The 18,922-nt window shown below is 36.2% G+C and overlaps 4 protein-coding genes and 1 long non-coding RNA gene across 9 annotated transcripts in view; 3 read left to right on the top strand and 2 right to left on the bottom strand.

Moving 5' to 3' along the window:
- Positions 1-105: 105 nt before the first annotated feature.
- On the top strand, positions 106-6,428 carry LOC111477185 (DNA cross-link repair 1A protein). 2 transcript variants are annotated; one of them, XM_023121211.1, is made up of 11 exons: positions 106-1,135; positions 1,439-1,609; positions 1,859-2,260; positions 2,502-2,565; positions 3,695-3,912; positions 4,001-4,114; positions 4,658-4,763; positions 4,943-5,154; positions 5,290-5,393; positions 5,880-6,145; positions 6,236-6,428. In XM_023121211.1, the coding sequence occupies exons 1-10, from the start codon at positions 311-313 to the stop codon at positions 6,022-6,024; spliced, it is 2,361 nt and encodes a 786-aa protein (XP_022976979.1). In that variant the 5' UTR covers positions 106-310; the 3' UTR covers positions 6,025-6,145; positions 6,236-6,428. The 2 variants fall into 2 exon arrangements, with proteins under 2 accessions (XP_022976979.1, XP_022976980.1); XM_023121212.1 differs by lacking the exon at positions 6,236-6,428 and having other exon boundaries at positions 5,290-5,396; positions 5,468-5,988.
- A 991-nt stretch (positions 6,429-7,419) lies between these two features.
- LOC111477276 (ethylene-responsive transcription factor ERF017) lies at positions 7,420-8,090 on the bottom strand. The gene has a single exon (XM_023121341.1). The coding sequence runs from the start codon at positions 8,048-8,050 to the stop codon at positions 7,448-7,450; it is 603 nt and encodes a 200-aa protein (XP_022977109.1). The 5' UTR covers positions 8,051-8,090; the 3' UTR covers positions 7,420-7,447.
- A 1,841-nt stretch (positions 8,091-9,931) lies between these two features.
- LOC111477213 (protein WHAT'S THIS FACTOR 1 homolog) lies at positions 9,932-13,439 on the top strand. 4 transcript variants are annotated; one of them, XM_023121252.1, is made up of 4 exons: positions 9,932-10,070; positions 10,140-11,613; positions 11,957-12,138; positions 13,086-13,439. In XM_023121252.1, the coding sequence occupies exons 1-2, from the start codon at positions 10,018-10,020 to the stop codon at positions 11,383-11,385; spliced, it is 1,299 nt and encodes a 432-aa protein (XP_022977020.1). In that variant the 5' UTR covers positions 9,932-10,017; the 3' UTR covers positions 11,386-11,613; positions 11,957-12,138; positions 13,086-13,439. The 4 variants fall into 4 exon arrangements, with proteins under 4 accessions (XP_022977020.1, XP_022977019.1, XP_022977018.1 ...); XM_023121251.1 differs by adding an exon at positions 11,729-11,843 and having other exon boundaries at positions 9,932-11,613; XM_023121250.1 differs by having other exon boundaries at positions 9,932-11,613; positions 12,001-12,138.
- A 1,140-nt stretch (positions 13,440-14,579) lies between these two features.
- Positions 14,580-18,617, top strand: LOC111477200 (3-ketoacyl-CoA synthase 10-like). The gene is made up of 3 exons (XM_023121233.1): positions 14,580-15,062; positions 15,839-16,467; positions 17,870-18,617. The coding sequence occupies exons 1-3, from the start codon at positions 14,652-14,654 to the stop codon at positions 18,429-18,431; spliced, it is 1,602 nt and encodes a 533-aa protein (XP_022977001.1). The 5' UTR covers positions 14,580-14,651; the 3' UTR covers positions 18,432-18,617.
- Positions 18,618-18,922, bottom strand: part of LOC111477306 — a 1,224-nt gene continuing 919 nt past the window's right edge. The window contains exon 3 of the long non-coding RNA XR_002717245.1: positions 18,618-18,793. This is a non-coding gene — a long non-coding RNA (uncharacterized LOC111477306). The remainder of the gene's footprint in view (positions 18,794-18,922) is intronic.

Raw genomic sequence — 18,922 nt, 5'->3', positions numbered from 1 at the left:
TAGATTAAAAAAATGTTAGATTTAAAATTTCATAAAATTATAAAAATAAATGTAAAAATTATTTGACATTTTTTAAAATTTAATTTATAAATTAGAAGGCGGGTTGGTCCATCTTCGTGGCAGATCCTTGCTTTCAAGTGTTAAAGCGTCCAAGAGAAGCCATCTGCAAAATTGGCTCTAAATCCAAATTTCCCTCCACTTCCTCTGCGCCACCAATTCAAAATACTCGATTTCCACAACCCTCTCTGGTTCCAGCTTCTTCCATCGCCCTCACTTCAATTTTGTCTTCGCAGATTGTTGCTCAGTTCTCATGCCCCCCATCAACGCCGCCGTCCACCGCCGCCACCAGTCCTCTGCATCCCAATTAGCTCAATTCCACACACCTACTAATGCTGGCGATGACGACGATCTTCTTCCTTCCACCCAGACAGTTCTCTCATCGCGATCTTCAACCTCGCATAAACCCTTAGCGACCTCCGACTTATCGCTCCACATTCGCGCTTCCAAGAGGCCGAAGCGTTCTGCTCCGACGACCACTGGACAGGTAAACATTCCCTCTATAACACATTGCGATGTCGGATTTAAGCCAAATTTTGATAGACACGATGTCGCTGCTGCTTTGGATGATGGTGAAGTATTCGGTTCGTCGGAAATGGATTTGGGTTGCAGTTTGGATTTGATACAGCCGAGCATGGTTGGCTGCAGTTACGAAACTCATGATGCAAACTCGGTAGAGGAGATATTTAATGGGGATGGTGATTTTTCTGGTGCGACGGATGAATGTAAGGGGTCGAAGGTAAAGGGGGGCTACTTACTCAATTCGATTGAATCTAAGTTGATGAATTCGAGAGTAGATTGCGATGTTGGAGTCAGTGGCAGTGGAGTTGACAAGGAGAGCAGTGATGATTTTGAGTCGGATAAGGAGCTAGACTTATTGCTTAATCTTCATTCGCAACTGGATGAGGAAGACCGTATTAGTGGAGTGGGATTTGGTACTGAGGAATCATATTTTCCAGTGGATGAAGATCTGATTCAATGTCCTCTTTGTGGAGTTGATATTTCTGATCTTAGCGACGAGCAACGTCTTGTACACACAAATGATTGTATTGACAAAGAGGACGCCCAAGCTCAAACTGTGAGTCTATATGACTTTATCCACTTTACAAGTCTGAACTGTTCTTTGGTTTTTGTTCTTTCTTTATAATTTTGAAATAAGTGCTCCTATCCGTGATGTGAATTTCTTCTCGATTCAGTACTTCCCTGCCCTTTTTCTATCTGCTTGCTACTTAATGTGAACTTATGGGATGGGTTTTTTGCAAACTTCAGCTTAAACGTTTATATTTTCGTCACTTAAGGCTTGTTAATTGGAAATGGATTACACTACGAGCTATCATATATCCATGTCACGATAATTTTGGATCTTAAATTTCACGTGCAGGCTGCTCTCACCCCTGATAAAAAGCAAACTTCAGGGCCTCAACAATCTGCTGATAATTCCAGATTTTCAACTGTTCTCAAATGGTTGCATGATCTCGGTTTATCGAAATATGAAGATATTTTTGTTAGAGAGGAGATCGATTGGGAAACATTACAGTGGTTGACTGATGAGGTGTGCTTCTTCAAGGTTTATTGTATGAATTGTTGTCCCTGAGATGTTCTGCATGGTTAATTTATTTTGTCGTAAGCAGCTAATTGCTACTTCATGATAGTCATTCATTCATCGTAAGAAATGGATTCATGATAAAGTTCATCTAAATATAAAAAAAATTCCCCTTCCTTTTTGGGTGAGCATTCTCCAATTCACTCTATCAATCTCTCTGTTTCTGGACACTGATTTTTGCTAATCTCTACTTCGAAGGATCTCGATAATGTGGGTATTAGTGCACTTGGCCCCCGAAGGAAGATCACACGTGCTTTGTCCGAACTCAGAAAAGAATCTTCTGCAGTTGAAACTTGCACGAATACACATGCCCCTTCTGGTACTGGGCAACATAGTAACAATGGTTCAGATGGGTGTGAAGGATCAACCAATGGAACCAATAGAACACCTACGAACAAGTTGATTACTGATTATTTCCCAGGCTTTGCCACTAATAAGAAGAATGCATGCAGCATTTCTACTGGTCAGAGAGATGTGGGAAAAAAGTTACCTGACTCTCTTAACAAAGATAAAAGTAAAACTGCAAAGAGAAATGTAAGAAATGGGAAGCCTGGGACTGTTCCAGTCTGGAGTTGTATACCGGGGACGCCATTTAGAGTGGTGAGTAATTCTAATTTGATGAACAGTTGTTTGTTGTCCGTTAATGCTTTATTCGTTGATATATATATATATATAGGAATTGTATGTATTGGATTAACATGGCCTTTGGGTGAGAAAGAAAATAATGTCTTTATGGAGATCGTCTTTATTCCTGTTCAATACATTTCGATATTACTATTTGTTAAAAGAATGGTTTATGACAAATTCCATTGTTAAGTGCTACATATTGTTATATCTGCAGGATGCTTTTCGACATCTTAGAGGAGACTGTTCCCATTGGTTTCTTACTCACTTTCACATGGATCGTAAGTTGAAATTAGTTCTTTCTTTTTCACTGTTGCATTTTAGTATGAGGCGGTCACTTCTTAGTATTAAATGGAAATTTGCTGAAGAAATCCAACATGATGGTATTTCTCTACTTTGTTTGAGTATGTGTGTGAAACATGTTTGACCTTTTCCTTGATACTCTTTAAAAACCTTAAATTTTATGTGCTTAGCACATAATCGTTTCAAGTGTTTACTGAAGTCTAAGAAGCGTCTTTCCTTGGAAACATGAAATTTTGCTTTCTCCATAATTTTTATCAATAAGTAGGCTAAACTTACATTTACCATGTGCAGAATTTAGATTTGTTAAATAACCTTTATTTCTTTGTTTCTTTTCTTTCTGTTATGATGTATATGGTTAAAATATGAAGCATGAAAACTTTATTTTGAGTAGTGTATCTATGTCCCTTTTCTCATCATACATTCTAATATGCCTGGTGTCTTCGCGAGCTACTCCCATAGGATGCTTTTACATTTTGACACATGTCTATTTTGTCGAGTATTAGGTGATTTATAATTTTGAATACATTTTGCACGTGTTCAAATATCTGTAGTCATGTTATGATTAGCTGTTCACATAATAAAAGATGTACAGAAGAACAAGGGCTTGCTTTCTTGAGTAGAGGATCTTTCGTCAAATTTTTATTTTATTTTAAAAATAATATCTTTTATAAGACGTTGATTTGTTCGTTTAATTAGTTTGGGATTTCTTCATAAACTATGAAACATGTTTCTACCATTAATTTGCCTATGCATTTACCATATTTCCAACTTCTATGAAATTGTTTTTGAATATTATCATATGCATGAAGGATGGAGCTTTTTAAACTTGGTTGTCGCGTGTCTGTGTTGTACTATCCATTTTGAGTATTGCTCATGTGTCTCATTGCAACGGATTAATGAGGTTAGCTTGTTTGATCTTTATATTTCTGGTCACATATCGCCATTCGATTCCTTAATGATTGCAACAACTTTGAGACGGATATTTTCATTTTTCTACCCACAAATTTAAAGCTGCAAGTCTTAATGCGTAAAGGGATAGGAAATGTCCAAATTTTTGTTAACAGAATCGTTTTTTTTCCTCCGACATCAAATGTGATCTTTATGCAGATTATCAAGGTTTAACAAAGTCATTTCGTCATGGAATGATTTATTGTTCGCCTATTACGGCAAAGCTGGTAAACATGAAGCTTGGAATCCCATGGGAAAGGTTACAAGTTTTACCTCTCAACCAAAAAGTTAACATTGCGGGAACAGATGTAACCTGTTTTGATGCTAATCATTGCCCTGGTTCAATAATCATACTCTTTGAACCACCCAGTGGTAAGGTGTGGCTCAAATTAGCTTTTCTATTCTAATCACTCATCATCCCTTTTCATATTCTGTTTGATGATCAACTTTTCTTTCGTCATGCAGGCTGTTCTACATACAGGGGACTTCCGATATTGTGAGCAAATGGGAAGCTTGTCGGTTTTTCAAACATGTCGTATCCATACTCTGATCCTTGATACCACGTATTGTGATCCACAGGTAACTCTATTATTGGGGAATGGGGTTAGCTTTTTTACTTTGGTTACTGACATATTTAGAAGTATTTTGATTCTCGTCTCAAAAGAATTATTGGCTAAAGTAACGCTTAGAATCATAATGTTTGATGCAAAACTGTGCTTCGAGTCTGAAGTCAAAGTCATTAATCTTAGGTGGGAGTCTGCAAATCAGCATGTACATGGTCATAGCGTTGAGTAAATGGAGACTGTCCAATATTTCTGTAAAGGCCGAACAGTTATTGATGCAATTGCTCAACTAAAACCCCATTCTTGAGTTTATGTGGACTCAAATTTTATTGCTTGTTTTGGAGATCTTTACCCCGTTATTTCACTTATCAATGAAATTGTTTCTCTTCTTCTTCAACACACACACATTATAAGACGTATCCATCTACATATAATGTTCCTTGTACTTCTGCCCGTGTTCCAAAGGTCCCCACGGGCCTACAAGCGTAGTGCTGTTTTTTTCCATTTCTTATGATTTGTGATTACCATTTAATTCGCTTTATTGGATTACTTGCTGCAGTATGATTTCCCAAAGCAGGAGACCGTTATACAGTTTGTAATTGATGCCATTCAAGCTGAAGCTTTCAACCCTAAAACCCTTTTCCTAATTGGATGTTATACCATCGGTAAAATGTGGCTTTAAATTTCAGTCTTAGCTTTAACTTCGTTCTGTGACTTCATGGCCTGCATTTTTTTTTCTTCATGTTGTTGGGTCATGGGATATACTTATGGCTTCTCTTTCTGTTTCTAAATTTGTTTTAAAAGGTGGCACGGACTACTAAATATCTTCAGCTATTCCTAACAGGAAAGGAACGACTTTTTTTGGAAGTTGCCCGCGTTCTGCGCAAGAAGGTGTATGTAAGTTCAGCAAAGTTACGCATTTTGAAATGCTTGGGGTTCTCAGCGGAGGACATGCAGTGGTTTACAGTGAATGAACGGGAAAGTCACATACATGTCGTACCTCTGTGGACACTTGCGAGCTTCAAACGACTGAAGCATTTATCAAATCAATACGCAGTGAGTAGAGCAGTTAAATCCTTATTTTAATAGGATTTGTAGTATTATCCCCATTTGCATGTTTCAAATGATTGCAATTTACTTACCTATTTCCATTGCATCTAGTTACGAATTGGTTGATTTTGTTGCATTCAGAATCGATTCAGTCTTATAGTTGCTTTCTCTCCCACCGGCTGGGCACTTTCAAAAGGAAAGAAGAAATCTCCTGGAAGAAGGTCGCAGCAAGGTACAATTATAAGGTAGTTTTTCTAGAACTTGTTTCCAGACTTGATGAAATATGTTTTTAGTAGGCTTCATGTAATAAATTTCTTGGCTCTCTTCGTTATTTGGTCTAGTTCATTTGAGTATGGAGAATAGTCAGGCATTTTGAAAATTAAAGTAAATCGACGCTAGGAGTACCATGAAAAGAAAAGCTCAAGTCTTGTGAGATCTCACGTCGGTTGGAGAGGGAACGAAACATTTCTTATAAGAGTGTGGAAACCTCTCCTTAGTGAACGTATTTCAAAACCTTGAGGGGAAGTCCAGAAGGGAAAGCTCAAAGAAGACAATATTTGCTAGCGGTGAGCTTAGGTTGTTACATGTTTACATCGTAACTCCACTATTGAATGCTTAAAAATTTCTCTGCTGCTTCATCTCAGCAAAGATAGATTTGATAACTAACTTGAATTGGTCTTCATATTTAAGTCTTAACCATCAAACAAGAGCTATGTTTATGTTTTATATAGATATGAAGTGCCATATAGTGAGCATAGCAGCTTCTCAGAACTGAAGGATTTTGTAAAGCTCGTCTCTCCTGTAAACATAATACCAAGTGTGAATAATCATGGACCTGACTCAGCCCGTACCATGATCTCGCTTTTGTCATCTTGATTTGTTCACCACACTCCCAATGGATGGTTCTCTGACGTTCTCCAAGCGCTGCAGAAATGAGATGGGCTCAGTAGAACTGTTTGTGGCTGTGGCTTCGGCTGAATCAAATCTGCAGATTCACGCAAGTTCAACAATTTAACCACTATTGACCCTCTTTTAGATAGCCATTTTATATACCCATCTGATTCTAGTGTGCTTTCTGCTTTACAAGGTTTGTCTTGACAACCATGCCAATATTGTTGGCACCTAATGGTCGTAATTGTGTCGCAAAGATGACTTCCTATCGAATACTATTTGACCCTCTTTCGTCAAGGTAACTGATGTTTTGATTAATTGAGTTATTGTTAAATTGACCGTTTAGAAAGGAAAAAGAAAAATCGGTTGATATTCAATTGATTAACTAACTCTTGATTTATTATATTATTTATAAGTTAATACTCACTGGATGAGATAATGATGTCTTTCTTATTAATTTTTAAAATTATTCAATCATGAAATGAACTCAAAAAAATAATATTTTTTTGAAATATTTGTAAAAAATGTACTTTTGAATGTCAATATATTTTTTTACCTCTAAACTCAATGCATTGTATTAATTTTATTAACCAGTCAAAATTGCAACAATTTGCTAAATTTAATGAAAAATAATTTATAGTATTTTATATAATTATAAAAAAACAAAAAAAAAAAGTTTGTTGACACGTGCATATGGTTCTTTTTTCCAAAAAGGAAAAATAACATCATTGTCAATGGTCAAATTTCTCTACATGACTGAAAAATTGAGAATTTATGACAATAATTGGCCGAATTCCAAAATATTTTAAGAAAGAAATTAATTTTAGATGGAAAATCTAAGACGGTGCAGTCCTCGAGTTCCAATTTTCGTTTTTGTTCGGCATTCTAATCAAATATCTAATAATAGTTTTAAAATATTTATAAAATATAAAAATAATATTCCAAAATTTTTAAAAACCAAAAGGTATGATTTTAACAAATGACAAAATCCAACTGTATGTTTCCTAATCTAGTTCTGATAATTTCATTTTAAAAACAGTCACTTGTTTTACTATTATTCCTTTTACTTTGAGGCATTATATGATAAATTTTTTATAAAATTAAAATTAACTTGATAATTGTGTATCCAAACTTCAAAAGACTTACCAAGAATGTGAATCTCAACCCGTTCTCATTTTCATACTTTATATCTTATATATCTCTCCACTGAGTAGCTACTCTTATGATGACCATCTCGACTTGACTCGAATATGACAAAATGTAAGTAATTTTTTTTTTTTTAAATTATAATCTTTGTATATTTGAATTTACTTTTGGTGTAATGTTGTACATGATAGCTAAATTTTGACAATGACCCAACACTAGCTTATAGGCATTTTTTCTTTTTTGTTTGAAGGGCAATATAGGCTTAATGATCATCAAAGTTCCATAGGAAATTAGGCTCGTGATAAAAATAGCCTCCACCATCACCAAACTCATCCTCCTCCATATATTCTTGCACCCCAAGACTAATATCTTCATCACAAATCATTGCATTCCCACCCATAATATTATCGAACCCAAATCCCGAACCACCGTCCAACAAGTCCCAAACCGGCCAAACGCCGCCGCCATCTCCGCCATCAACCGCCCCAGAAGAATGTTCCCCCACCAGAGCTTCATCATTACAATACCCATCACCTCCTTCGTCTCCACCGTGCTCGCCCGCAAACTTGGCAGCAGCGGCCTGAATCTCCTGAGCCGAAAGTCGGTCCCCGCCTTCAATCTCCGGTGGACTGTCAGGAAAATTAAACTTCGCGCGGGGACCACGCAGACAGAACTGAGCTGCGTCGAAAGCACGCGCCGCCTGTTCGGGTTTGTCATAAGAACCCAACCAAATTCGGTCACGGCTATTGGGTAGCCGAATTTCAGACACCCATTTCCCCCATTTTCTCTTTCTAACGCCTTTGTACTTTAGATTCTGATCCGACTTGTCGTCCGTTTCACTGTGGGAGCCACGACGGTCCTCCATTATCGGATCCGAGCCTAAGACAGGTTCGGGTTCGAGTTCAGGTTCGGTAGCTAGGTAAGGGAAATTTGAAGATAGTTAAAAAGGGGAGAGGATTTTGGAGTTTAAATAGGAAATGGACAAAACGAGTAGATTTTGTGTAGAGAGAGCTCAAGGAAGAAGACGACAATGGCGTAAACAGAAACGCGGAACAATGATTTAAATTACCACGTGAATTTTAAAAATAACCATTATATTAAATGTTTTCAATTTATTTGTTTTTATTTAAATTATTATGTCAATAAAAATAAAAATAAAAAATATTAATATTCTGAAATATGGTTATCCATCCATATTTATCTGATTAAAAAAAGTTATAAAATTAATAATAAATTATTTTTATTTTCTGATTAAATATTTATATTACTCTTTATATATATATATAATTTATTTATTCATTCACGTCAACTATAACCTTATTCCAGATAAATAAACCACTATTTTAATAGGTAAAATCAACTCTAAAAGACTCGTTTTTTCATTGATTTTTTTCGTTTATTTAGTTTTTGGTAGCTTAATTTAAATCTCCTATTTATATATATTTCTAAATTTGATCCATCCATTAATAATTAAATAACCTTCGTGTGCTCCAATGTTTAAAAAAAGATATCGAAAATATTAATTAATTTCTAAAATTAATGTTTAATCCTCGTTTACGAAATAGTGAAATAGTAATGAATATAGTGATAGGTCAAAAAAAAAAATCAAATTATTCTAATAAATTAAATTATATATATATATATATATTGACATGTCGACAATAAATTTCAAATTATTCTATTATATTCTATTATGTATATATATGTGTGTCAATTTCATGAAGGACTTTGGACTTTGACGGTGCCAAAAATAAAGAAAAGGCGTGACGGCTCTGAAAAAGGAAGAAGGGTAATGGATGACGTGGAAATGGTTGTTATAATATTATTAAAAGGGAAGAGCTGGTGAAATGTAAATAAAATAAAATAAAATAAAATAAAATAAAAACTCGTGCTTAATTTGGAGTGTCAACAGTGCAAATATGAAAATGGCAGCGACGACCAAGCCGCGCAGCTTTTTTGCGTTGCGGCGATCAAAATTGAAGTCCAAGTAAAACGGGACCCGGACCCCATTATTACAACTTTGACCCTTTCTATTTTCAGGACATCTCTGTTTTTATCCCACAATTTTAAAATTAAAACAAAAAAAAAAACCGCCCTAAATTTTAAAATCAAATCATTTAGGGTTTAGGGTTTAAGATTTATGTGATTTCTACGATAGTATCAGAGCTAGACACGGGTCAGTATACCAACGAGAACGTTAGGTTGGATCGTAAAATTATGTTTTGGTGGGAGAGGAAGACAAAACATTTCTTAGTGTGAAAACCTCTCCCTAGAGACGTTTTTTTAAACCGAGAGTCTGAGAGTCTGACGGCGATACATAACGAGCTAAAACGAAGTAGGGTTAGCTCTCTCCACAGTAGACACGTTTTAAAATTATGAGGTTGACGATGATACGTAACATGTTAAAGTGGATAATTTTTTATTAGAAATAGAAACTATAATTTATTTATGACATGGAAATAGGTTTATTTTACTTAATTTGAAAGAGTTTACATGGTATTAACATTTTATCATTTATATATAATAAAAATATAATGTTACATAAAAAAGTTGAGGGACCAGATGTGGAAGAAATTTAAAGACATCGGGCCATATTCCTAGGAGTGTCTCGTCACTATTGAGTTCAATTCAAGCAGGCCGTAGTGAAGAGTTGAGGCCCGTGTCTTAAATGGGCCTGTACCACTCGGCCTTTTGCGAACATTCCTTACTCGCCCCGTCGAATCTATCTTAAGGCGCGAAGCCGCCGTCATTGGTTGCCAAAGCAATCGCCCTTCTCTCTTAGGCATTTTCTCAAACACTTGGGGAGGGACGTTGCATTGGCAAACATCATCCATGTTTATGGCTGTTCGGATTGCCAATTCTTCGAAGGCCTTGGTCTCGAATGGGTACAATGTGAATTCTTCTCGTCATCTTCCATTTTTTTGCTTGAATGAGTTCGCAAATTATCTATGCAGAAATCGTTTTGTGGACTTGTGGTCGTGGTTACAAATCCGGTCGATGACAAGCAGTAAACGCGTTCAAGATAGAAGCCGCTTGAAGAGGGTGCAAGCTCTTGAAATCGCGACGGAAAAATGGAAGGTAGCTTACAAGGTACTCTTCTTGATCGAAACCCTCAAGCAAGAGCCTGAGATGATAATTCCAGTTAGGAATCTAGAGCAATATCGGAGACAAATCAATCTCCCGAAACCGCACAAGATCACGGACTTCATTCGAAAATCCCCTAAACTGTTTGAACTGTACAAGGATCAGAGGGGCATATTGTGGTGTGGAATGACTAAACAAGCCGAAGATTTGATGGAAGAGGAGGAGACGATAATTGAACAACACGCTGATAAGGCTGCCGAGTATGTTACCAGGTTTTTGATGATGTCAGTGAATAAGCGGCTTCCGGTGGACAAGATTGCTCATTTCAGAAGAGATTTTGGGCTTCCAATTGATTTTCGAGCCAAATGGGTGAATGATTACCCTGAACTATTTAAGTTGGTGAAGTGTGAAGATGAACGTGAATACTTGGAGCTTGTTTCTTGGAATCCTGCCTGGGCTATAACAGAGCTGGAGAAGAAGTTGATGGGTGTGACTGAGAGCACTGCAACTCATACCCCAGGTTTGCTTTCACTTCCTTTTCCCTTGAAATTTCCTTCCAATTATAAGAAGATGTATAGATATGGAGGGAAAATTGATCACTTCCAGAAAAGGTCTTATTTATCTCCATATGCCGATGCAAGGGAGCTAAAAGCTGGCTCACTAGAATTTGATAAAAGGGCTATTGCTGTTATGCACGAGTTGCTTAACTTCACCATGGAGAAGAGACTAGTTACTGATCACCTTACCCACTTTAGGCGGGAACTTGTGATGCCTCAGAAGCTAATGAGACTTCTTTTGAAGCATATTGGGATATTCTATGTTTCAGAGAGGGGTAAAAGATTTAGTGTTTTCTTGACAGAAGCTTATGAAGGACCGGAGTTGATTGATAAATGCCCTTTGGTTCTTTGGAAGGAGAAGGTTTTGAGCCTCGCTGGTTATAGAGGAAAGCGAAAAAGGATTAAAACTTTTGACGACACTTCTGAAATGGAGGACAACAGTTTGGCTTTGGCTGAGTATGACTCTGAGCAGGATATGGAGGATACTGATAATTCAGAGGAGGCTGCATTAGATGCCAATACAATTGAAATGGAAACTAGGGATCTTGTCAGTGGGTAGAAGGATTCCGCATCTTCATGAGCATCAATTTAATCTATCTTCTTTATTGATTTCTGGAGGAAAGAAACCAACTGTTCGGTTCTATTTGGAAACAATCTATGTATCTTATCATATTAACAGATAACTTATGCTCTATCAGCGTTACGCTCGGCCCTCCAGCAGCAGGACTTGCATTTGATCAGAACCATGAAGTGAACATTTCTCCCAAAAATCTCACTGTTGCTTGAGGTATGTTAATTCTGTAATCTTTTATGAAGTTTCCATAAATGGTAATATGAAGTAAACTCAGTGTTAGATTTTCAAAAACTACTTGATGGATGAGTAGTTTGTATTCATGTGCAAGCTCTCGAACGTGATCCACCATCTAAAGCACAAGATATAACGTACTATACTAAGTCAGCATTGAAAGTAATTGTTTTGGATGGCTTGATTTGCAGAATGAACACATCTATATATAGGTTCAAATTACTAATCTTTGGATTTGTTCAGTTCGTCATGCATATGCAAAGACAATGCTGTCAAACTGACATAATTGATATTTTATTTCGGACTTGCAATGATTTTCTGACAGGTATAAATGGGTTGTTTGATCCTCACTCCTCAAATTGCTTGCAGAGTCATTTAGTGACCAGAGGATGCGGCTGCATGTCATGTCTGCGAAATGGATCCTCAAGTGAGGGAAGATGCATATCATAGCTGATAGCTATTTCCTGTTTGTTGTTGGATCTGCCACATAAATATCTCGACATTCAGGTTTCTTTCTTACTGATTATCAGAATGAATTGGGTTCATTTCTTTGTGAAGTGAAGTATTGTACAGAAGTCCTAAAATTAATCGGTTTAATATGTTGGTGAGATTATTGAGTACTTTGGATCGGTTTTCTATTCAAAATTATAATTTGTGTTGAGGATTGTTGGGAGGGAGTTCATCATTGGCTAATTTAGAAGATGGTCAAGGGTTTATAAGAAATGCATCTCCATTGGTATGAGAATTTTTTGGGAAACCAAAAGCAAACCCGTGAGAGCTTATGCTCAAAGTGGACAAATATCATGCCATTGTGGAGGTTCGTGATTCCTAACATGGTACTAGAGTCATGCCCTTAATTTATTCACGTCAATAGAATCCTCAAGTGTCGAGCAAAGAAATTGCTAGCCTCGAAGGTATAGTCAAAAGTGACTCGTATGTCGAACAAAGGGTGTAAATTTGTTCGAAGGCTCCAGAAAAAAGAATCGAGCCTCATAAGGGGAGGGTCTATGGTGTACTTTGTTTGAGGGGAGGATTGTTGGGAGGGAGTCTCACGTTGGCTAATAGAGGATGATCATGGATTTATAAGTAAGGAATATATCTCCTTTGGTATGAGACATTTTGGGGAAACCAAAAGCAAACCCATGAGAGCTTATGCTCAAAGTGGACAATATCATACCATCGTGGAGGTCCGTGATTCCTAACCATTTGTAGTATGAAATCTACAATTGATCAACCGTGTAGACTGTCCTGTTTCTCTTCTCTCTGATAGAGCTGGGCCGTTCCAGGTTAGAAAAGGCTCTCTCAAACGGTTTTTCCTCTTCCTTGGCGCAATGGGTTGCTCTTACCTGTTACGATTTGAAGAGGATCCGTTCTAAAGATCTTCTTTGACCTGTTAGTGTAAGATTATTCAATGGCTTATCTGGTTAAATTCCATTGAATTAAATTGTTTACAGGTTCAGAACTTCAACTGTGGTGCATGTTGCAAGAGCTTTGGTATTGAATACTATTCTCCTGCAGAATCCTCAAAACCATTAAGCTAAAGATGCGGCCATCTACAGTCACGAGTCAGAAAGAACAAAAAACAACAAAACCTTCCATAAACTGTGCTGTAAAATGGCTGCAATTTTCCAGACTATTTACTGTGTCGAAACAACCCGAAAGGTCCATGGTCCTGCTTCTTATATATGCTGTTTATTTACTAGACAAATGAAGAAACAAATCATTCTAGGCTGTTTGCCATATATTTGTTAAGCTAATTCCAGGATGATCAAGTACTTGAAAGAATGTATGGAAGGATGTGTTATAAATCACGGACCTCCACGAATGGTATGATATTGTCCACTTTGAGCCTAAACTCTCATAACTTTTATTTTGGTTTCCTTAAAAAGTCTCGTACCAATGGAGATACTATTCCTTACTTATGAACCGACCGACGATCAACCCCTTAATTAGTTGAAGTGGGACTCCCTCCCAACAATCCTCAACATGATGCATATATGACATACATTAAGCGGATCAACCTGTTTCTTGGGGCATTTGTTGCCATATAAAATGTGTCCTAACTCATAACAATAAGGTTAAATACATAGTGTTTATGAGTTGGTCAACTGTCGTTGGTTGACAAAATTGAATGCATAGAATTTGTTTGTCAAACTGTAAAGGCGGCCATTATACGAAGGGTGTGGCCGAAGACCACTCTCTTGCTTTGCTTGGTCAATGCATGTGGACTCTGCCGAGCTAACTATCTGAGTAAGTGTGTGGTAGATATCTGGTTGGCTTTAAATTCAGTCCTTTTTTTTTCTCTCTTTGAAACTTTACTTCTGAACGTTGACCTTTTGAGAAATTATTGATGTATTATTAAGTAGCTAACGAGTTATGAAGTGTGGCTGAGAAATTCTTAGTGGCTTGCTTTGCTTTTGGTTGAAGACCTTCCTCGGGCCTATCGAATAAACTATTCGAGTAAGTGGAGGGTGGATGTCATTGTCGATAGAAATATCGTCCAAGTAGGGATGTTGATGAATATTTTTTAAGATAGAAATTTTATTTACAGAGAAAATAATGATTCACCAAGGCGAACTCATAAACATAAGAAATATCGACCTCACTTGATTTTAGGTCATGTTTAGGCTGCTATTAATAAATTAATGGTTGTTTGAAATTTCTGTAGTTCATTAGTGGCAATTAATTGCTTTCATTGAAATGGAGTTTTGTTTTATAAAATTATATATTTTTTTTAATTATGAGTGAGATTTGAACTTCTAATTTTTCTAATTTTAAATATAAATTGTATTTATATTTAAAATGTAAAAGGTGGGGGGAAAGAAAAGAGTTGGGAAGTAATGAAGAATTAATGGGAGTTGAATGCGTCCCAACTGCTTTGGCGCCGAGTTGGTGTTAGCAATAACTAATTCCCACCCGCCTCTTTTCATTTTCCCTCTTTATATTCTCTCTCTCAAAAATCCCAAATCCATCTCTCTCTCTCTCTCTCTCTCTCTTTCACGAACTTTCACGCTCTTCTCATGGCTAACGAACAAGACCTTCTGTCTACCGAGATCGTCAATCGCGGCATTGAATCCTCCGGCCCCAACGCTGGCTCCCTCACCTTCTCCGTCAGAGTCCGCCGCCGTCTCCCGGACTTTCTCCACTCTGTCAATCTCAAGTACGTCAAATTAGGCTACCATTATTTGATCAACCACGCCATTTATCTCGCTACTGTTCCAGTCCTTGTACTCGTCTTCAGCGCCGAGGTCGGAAGCCTCAGCCGTGAGGAGATTTGGCGGAAGCTTTGGGAAGATGCTCGCTACGATCTCGCAACTGTTCTTTCCTTCTTCGCTGTCTTTGTCTTCACTCTCTCTGTTTACTTCATGTCGCGCCCTAGATCTATCTATCTTATCGATTTTTCATGCTTTCGCCCTTCCGATGATTTCAAGGTTAGTTCCTTTTCGATTTCGTTTCTCTCTTTCTCTTTTCTTTTGGCTGATTATTGTTTAATCTGGTGAAGGATTTGAACATTCTTGAGAACTGCACAATATGCTTCGATTTGGTTTGGTTTGTTTTGTAACTAAATTTTGAAGTCGTGTTTCTTTAATTTTCTTTTCCTAACAAAATGAATTTCTTATGATGCGATATATTTTGATTTCTCCTACTAAAACTTTTTAGCCGCTAAAACTACGGCACATCAAGTAGAGGACTATCATTGGTAGGTGTGTACTCAATTGTTCTTTTATTTGCACATTTTGCATAATTTTTGTTTTTTAGATGGAAAATATATATAGATAGCTTTCACTTTTTCTTTTTAAATTACATTAGTATTGTCAATTGCTATTATTGTTTGTATTCAATTTAACAGATATTTCGCGCTATTAATTAATACTATTTAATGTCAGCATGTAAATTACTTTTGATTTAGAAATATTACGTATTTGTAAAAGCACTTGATGAAAACTGTCCATCCATCAATTATATTAATTCTTTTTTAAATTTAAATTAAAGAAATAAGATGCTTTAATTTTAAGTTAATTTATGAGTGTAGTTTTAGCTAACAGTGTGATGATGCATTGTAGAAATCTTTCGATGAGGATAAGAGTCGAGAATACATTTTTAGAATTTTGGAACCTGAGAATTTAAAATATAAACAATAAATTTATGAGAATTAAATAGAATCATGTGTTAGAAATTGTTTTAAAAAAAGCTCGGCATTTTACAGGTATCAAAGGAGGAATTCATAGAGCTAGCACGAAAATCGGGCAAGTTCGACGAAGGAAGCCTAGAGTTCCAGAAGAGGATTTTAGAGTCATCGGGAATCGGCAATGAAACCTACATTCCAAAATCGGTGATCGCCTCCGCCGATAACTGTGCCACCATGAAAGAAGGCCGAGCGGAGGCATCCGCCGTCATGTTCGGCGCTCTCGACGAGCTTTTCGAGAAGACTCGCATTCGTACAAAGGACGTCGGAGTTCTTGTCGTCAATTGCTCAATCTTCAATCCGACGCCGTCTCTCTCAGCTATGATCATCAACCACTACAAGATGAGGGGAAATATTTTGAGTTACAACCTTGGCGGAATGGGATGTAGTGCCGGTGTTATTGCAATCGATTTGGCTCGCGATATGCTTCAGTCTAACCCTAATAATTACGCTGTCGTCGTTAGTACGGAGGTTGTAGGATATAATTGGTACCAAGGTCGTGACAGGTCTATGCTTATTCCTAATTGCTATTTTCGTATGGGCTGCTCTGCCGTGCTCCTGTCTAATCGCCGCCGTGACTACCGCCGTGCCAAGTACCGCCTCGAACACGTCGTTCGTACACACAAAGGTGCTGATGATCGCAGCTTCAGGTACTTCCTTTTCCTTTTTCGTTTTCCCTTTGTTGTCTTTTTCAGTTTTATTTGCGTTTAGAAGGGAAGGCGAAATGGGATCACTTTTCTTTTCTATTTGTTTTGTTAAATAATTTCATTTCATTTAATTTTGAAAAGGAAGTAAAGAGTTTAATTTTAACATATATATTAAAGCATATTTTCCAAAAAAAATATTTTTAAAGTTTAATAAAAATCATTTTTTGTTGAAATAGTAATTTGGTGGTTTTAAATTTGTAACAATTTAATTATTTTAAATTTTATAACAATTGAGTAAATAAATTTTAATATGAAATATTTTAGTTTCTACATTTTAAATTTTTTTAAAGTTCCTAAAAAAATTTGATGTCGATTTTTATAATAATGGTTTAATTATACACATTAAATTTTAACAATACTTCTATTGTTACAAATTTTAAATTATTAAAATTAAATGGTTACATTATTAAAGATTATAGATTATGTGCTAAATTATTACAAAGTTATAGAAATTAAATTGTTACAAATTTAGGTTTAAAAACTAAATTATTACAAAGTTATAGAAATTAAATTGTTACAAATTATGGTTTAAAAACTAAATTATTATTTTTAAGAAGAGTTGAGGACCAAAAATGCTATTAGTTTTATTTTTTAGATATAATGTTTCATTTCAAATGTAATAAAAATATTAGATTTAAATAGTAAAAATCACACCGTTTTATTTGGTCCATATAACAGTGGTTGCCTTAAATGTCAATGGACTTTTATTTTGTCATATGGCTGTATATTTACAGGCCTATGACATCTTTCAACTGCCAACAAGAATTGTTATTAGGTTCATTGGCTTTTTATGTTGTCTAGCTGTATTCTTTCAGGTCCATTATATCATCCAACTGCCAACATGAAATATTTCTATCTCAGAGTATTTGATTAGGGGTGAAAAAAAAAAAATCTTATTTTAAAATTTTATTTATCTTTTGATATATTCCATACATTTAATGTTTAAAAAGTTATCTTTAAATAAAATTATTTGTTTTATTTACAGTATACAAGGAATTATTTATACTTATTTTTTTTCAAGAATTATCGATGATAATTTGTGTAGTTGCATTGCATTAAAATAAAATTCTGTTATTCATAACAAAAAAAAATTCTTCTTCGTACTTTTAAGTAATTTTAGGTCAATTAATTTAAAATCATTGTTTTGATAGTCATTTTTTCAGTGTTCATCACTAAGATATTTGTTAATCAATCTACCAATATTAATATAGTTTAGTGGTAATTGATGTACTATAAAATCAATAGTTAATGCTATCAGCGATGTCGTAGTTTCGTTCCTTTTTAGGTATGAAATAACTGAACAGTCAACTGTTTTTTATCTTTAATGGTGCATGGTGGGTGGCAGGTGTGTTTACCAGGAAGAAGACGAGCAAGGATTCAAAGGCCTAAAAGTCAGCAAAGACCTAATGGAAATCGGAGGCGAAGCTCTCAAAACCAACATCACAACCCTGGGACCTCTCGTTTTGCCCTTCTCCGAGCAGCTTCTCTTCTTCGCAGCTCTAGTCTGGAGGCAATTCTTCTCCTCCGGCGGCGGCGGTGGAGTACCGAACACAAAGAAGCCATACATTCCAGATTACAAGCAAGCATTCGAGCACTTCTGTGTGCACGCAGCCAGCAAAGGAGTATTGAATGAGTTACAGAGGAACCTTGAGCTTAGCGAGAGAAACATGGAAGCTTCTAGAATGACACTTCACCGATTCGGGAACACTTCCAGCAGCAGCATTTGGTACGAATTGGCTTACTTGGAGGCCAAAGGCAGGGTCAAGTCTGGGGATCGGATATGGCAGCTGGCTTTTGGGTCTGGGTTCAAGTGCAACTCTTTAGTTTGGCGCTCAATGAGGCACAACCGCAAGCCCGCCAGGAGCCCATGGCTGGATTGCATTGACAGATACCCGCTTCAATTCTAACTCACCACTCGTCTCACTTGGCCACTCAATCAGTTTCTTTCGAAGGAAAAGAAGGCTGTTAAGAACTAAGCCATATGGTAACTAGATTTTTTCTGGTTTTTTAGGAAATATAATATTTCTCTATTTGTATGCTGTAAAATCTGTGAACGGTATCCATAAAAAAATCCTATCTTGGTTTCAAAATCATTGAATGTAGTCTTCTTCTTCTAAAGATTCATAAAATACTAATGATTCATATATATATATATATATATATATTGATTGATTGGGAAAAAGATATTGTTTCTCTCATGATTCAAAAGCATGATATGAGATAAAACCAAAGAATCATGCTAACCTAACCAATCTCCCCAATGTCAAAGCTGCAAATCCAAAATGCAAAATCAATTCATTAATCCAAAATGCAAGCACCCAAATAAATAGATCATAAAGCTTGCTCCTAAATATATATATATATATATATATATATATATATATATATATATATATAT

The sequence above is a fragment of the Cucurbita maxima genome, unplaced genomic scaffold (assembly GCF_002738345.1).
Source record: "Cucurbita maxima cultivar Rimu unplaced genomic scaffold, Cmax_1.0 Cma_Scf00003, whole genome shotgun sequence".
NCBI classification, from domain to species: Eukaryota; Viridiplantae; Streptophyta; class Magnoliopsida; order Cucurbitales; family Cucurbitaceae; genus Cucurbita; species Cucurbita maxima.
Note: the sequence above shows the minus strand (reverse complement) of the source record. Positions and strands in the feature narration are given on the sequence as shown.

What these genes read in the sequence shown, in the direction of transcription:
- LOC111477185 (XM_023121211.1), top strand. Translation starts at nt 311, where the DNA reads ATGCCCCCCATCAACGCCGCCGTCCACCGCCGCCACCAGTCCTCTGCA. An exon ending in ATTTATCAAATCAATACGCA is followed by an intron (nt 5,155 to 5,289) that starts GTGAGTAGAGCA and finishes TGTTGCATTCAG; the next exon opens with AATCGATTCAGTCTTATAGT. An exon ending in CAGCAAGGTACAATTATAAG is followed by an intron (nt 5,394 to 5,879) that starts GTAGTTTTTCTA and finishes TGTTTTATATAG; the next exon opens with ATATGAAGTGCCATATAGTG.
- LOC111477276 (XM_023121341.1), bottom strand. Translation starts at nt 8,050, where the DNA reads ATGGAGGACCGTCGTGGCTCCCACAGTGAAACGGACGACAAGTCGGAT.
- LOC111477213 (XM_023121250.1), top strand. Translation starts at nt 10,018, where the DNA reads ATGTTTATGGCTGTTCGGATTGCCAATTCTTCGAAGGCCTTGGTCTCG.
- LOC111477200 (XM_023121233.1), top strand. Translation starts at nt 14,652, where the DNA reads ATGGCTAACGAACAAGACCTTCTGTCTACCGAGATCGTCAATCGCGGC. An exon ending in GCCCTTCCGATGATTTCAAG is followed by an intron (nt 15,063 to 15,838) that starts GTTAGTTCCTTT and finishes GGCATTTTACAG; the next exon opens with GTATCAAAGGAGGAATTCAT. An exon ending in GCTGATGATCGCAGCTTCAG is followed by an intron (nt 16,468 to 17,869) that starts GTACTTCCTTTT and finishes GGTGGGTGGCAG; the next exon opens with GTGTGTTTACCAGGAAGAAG.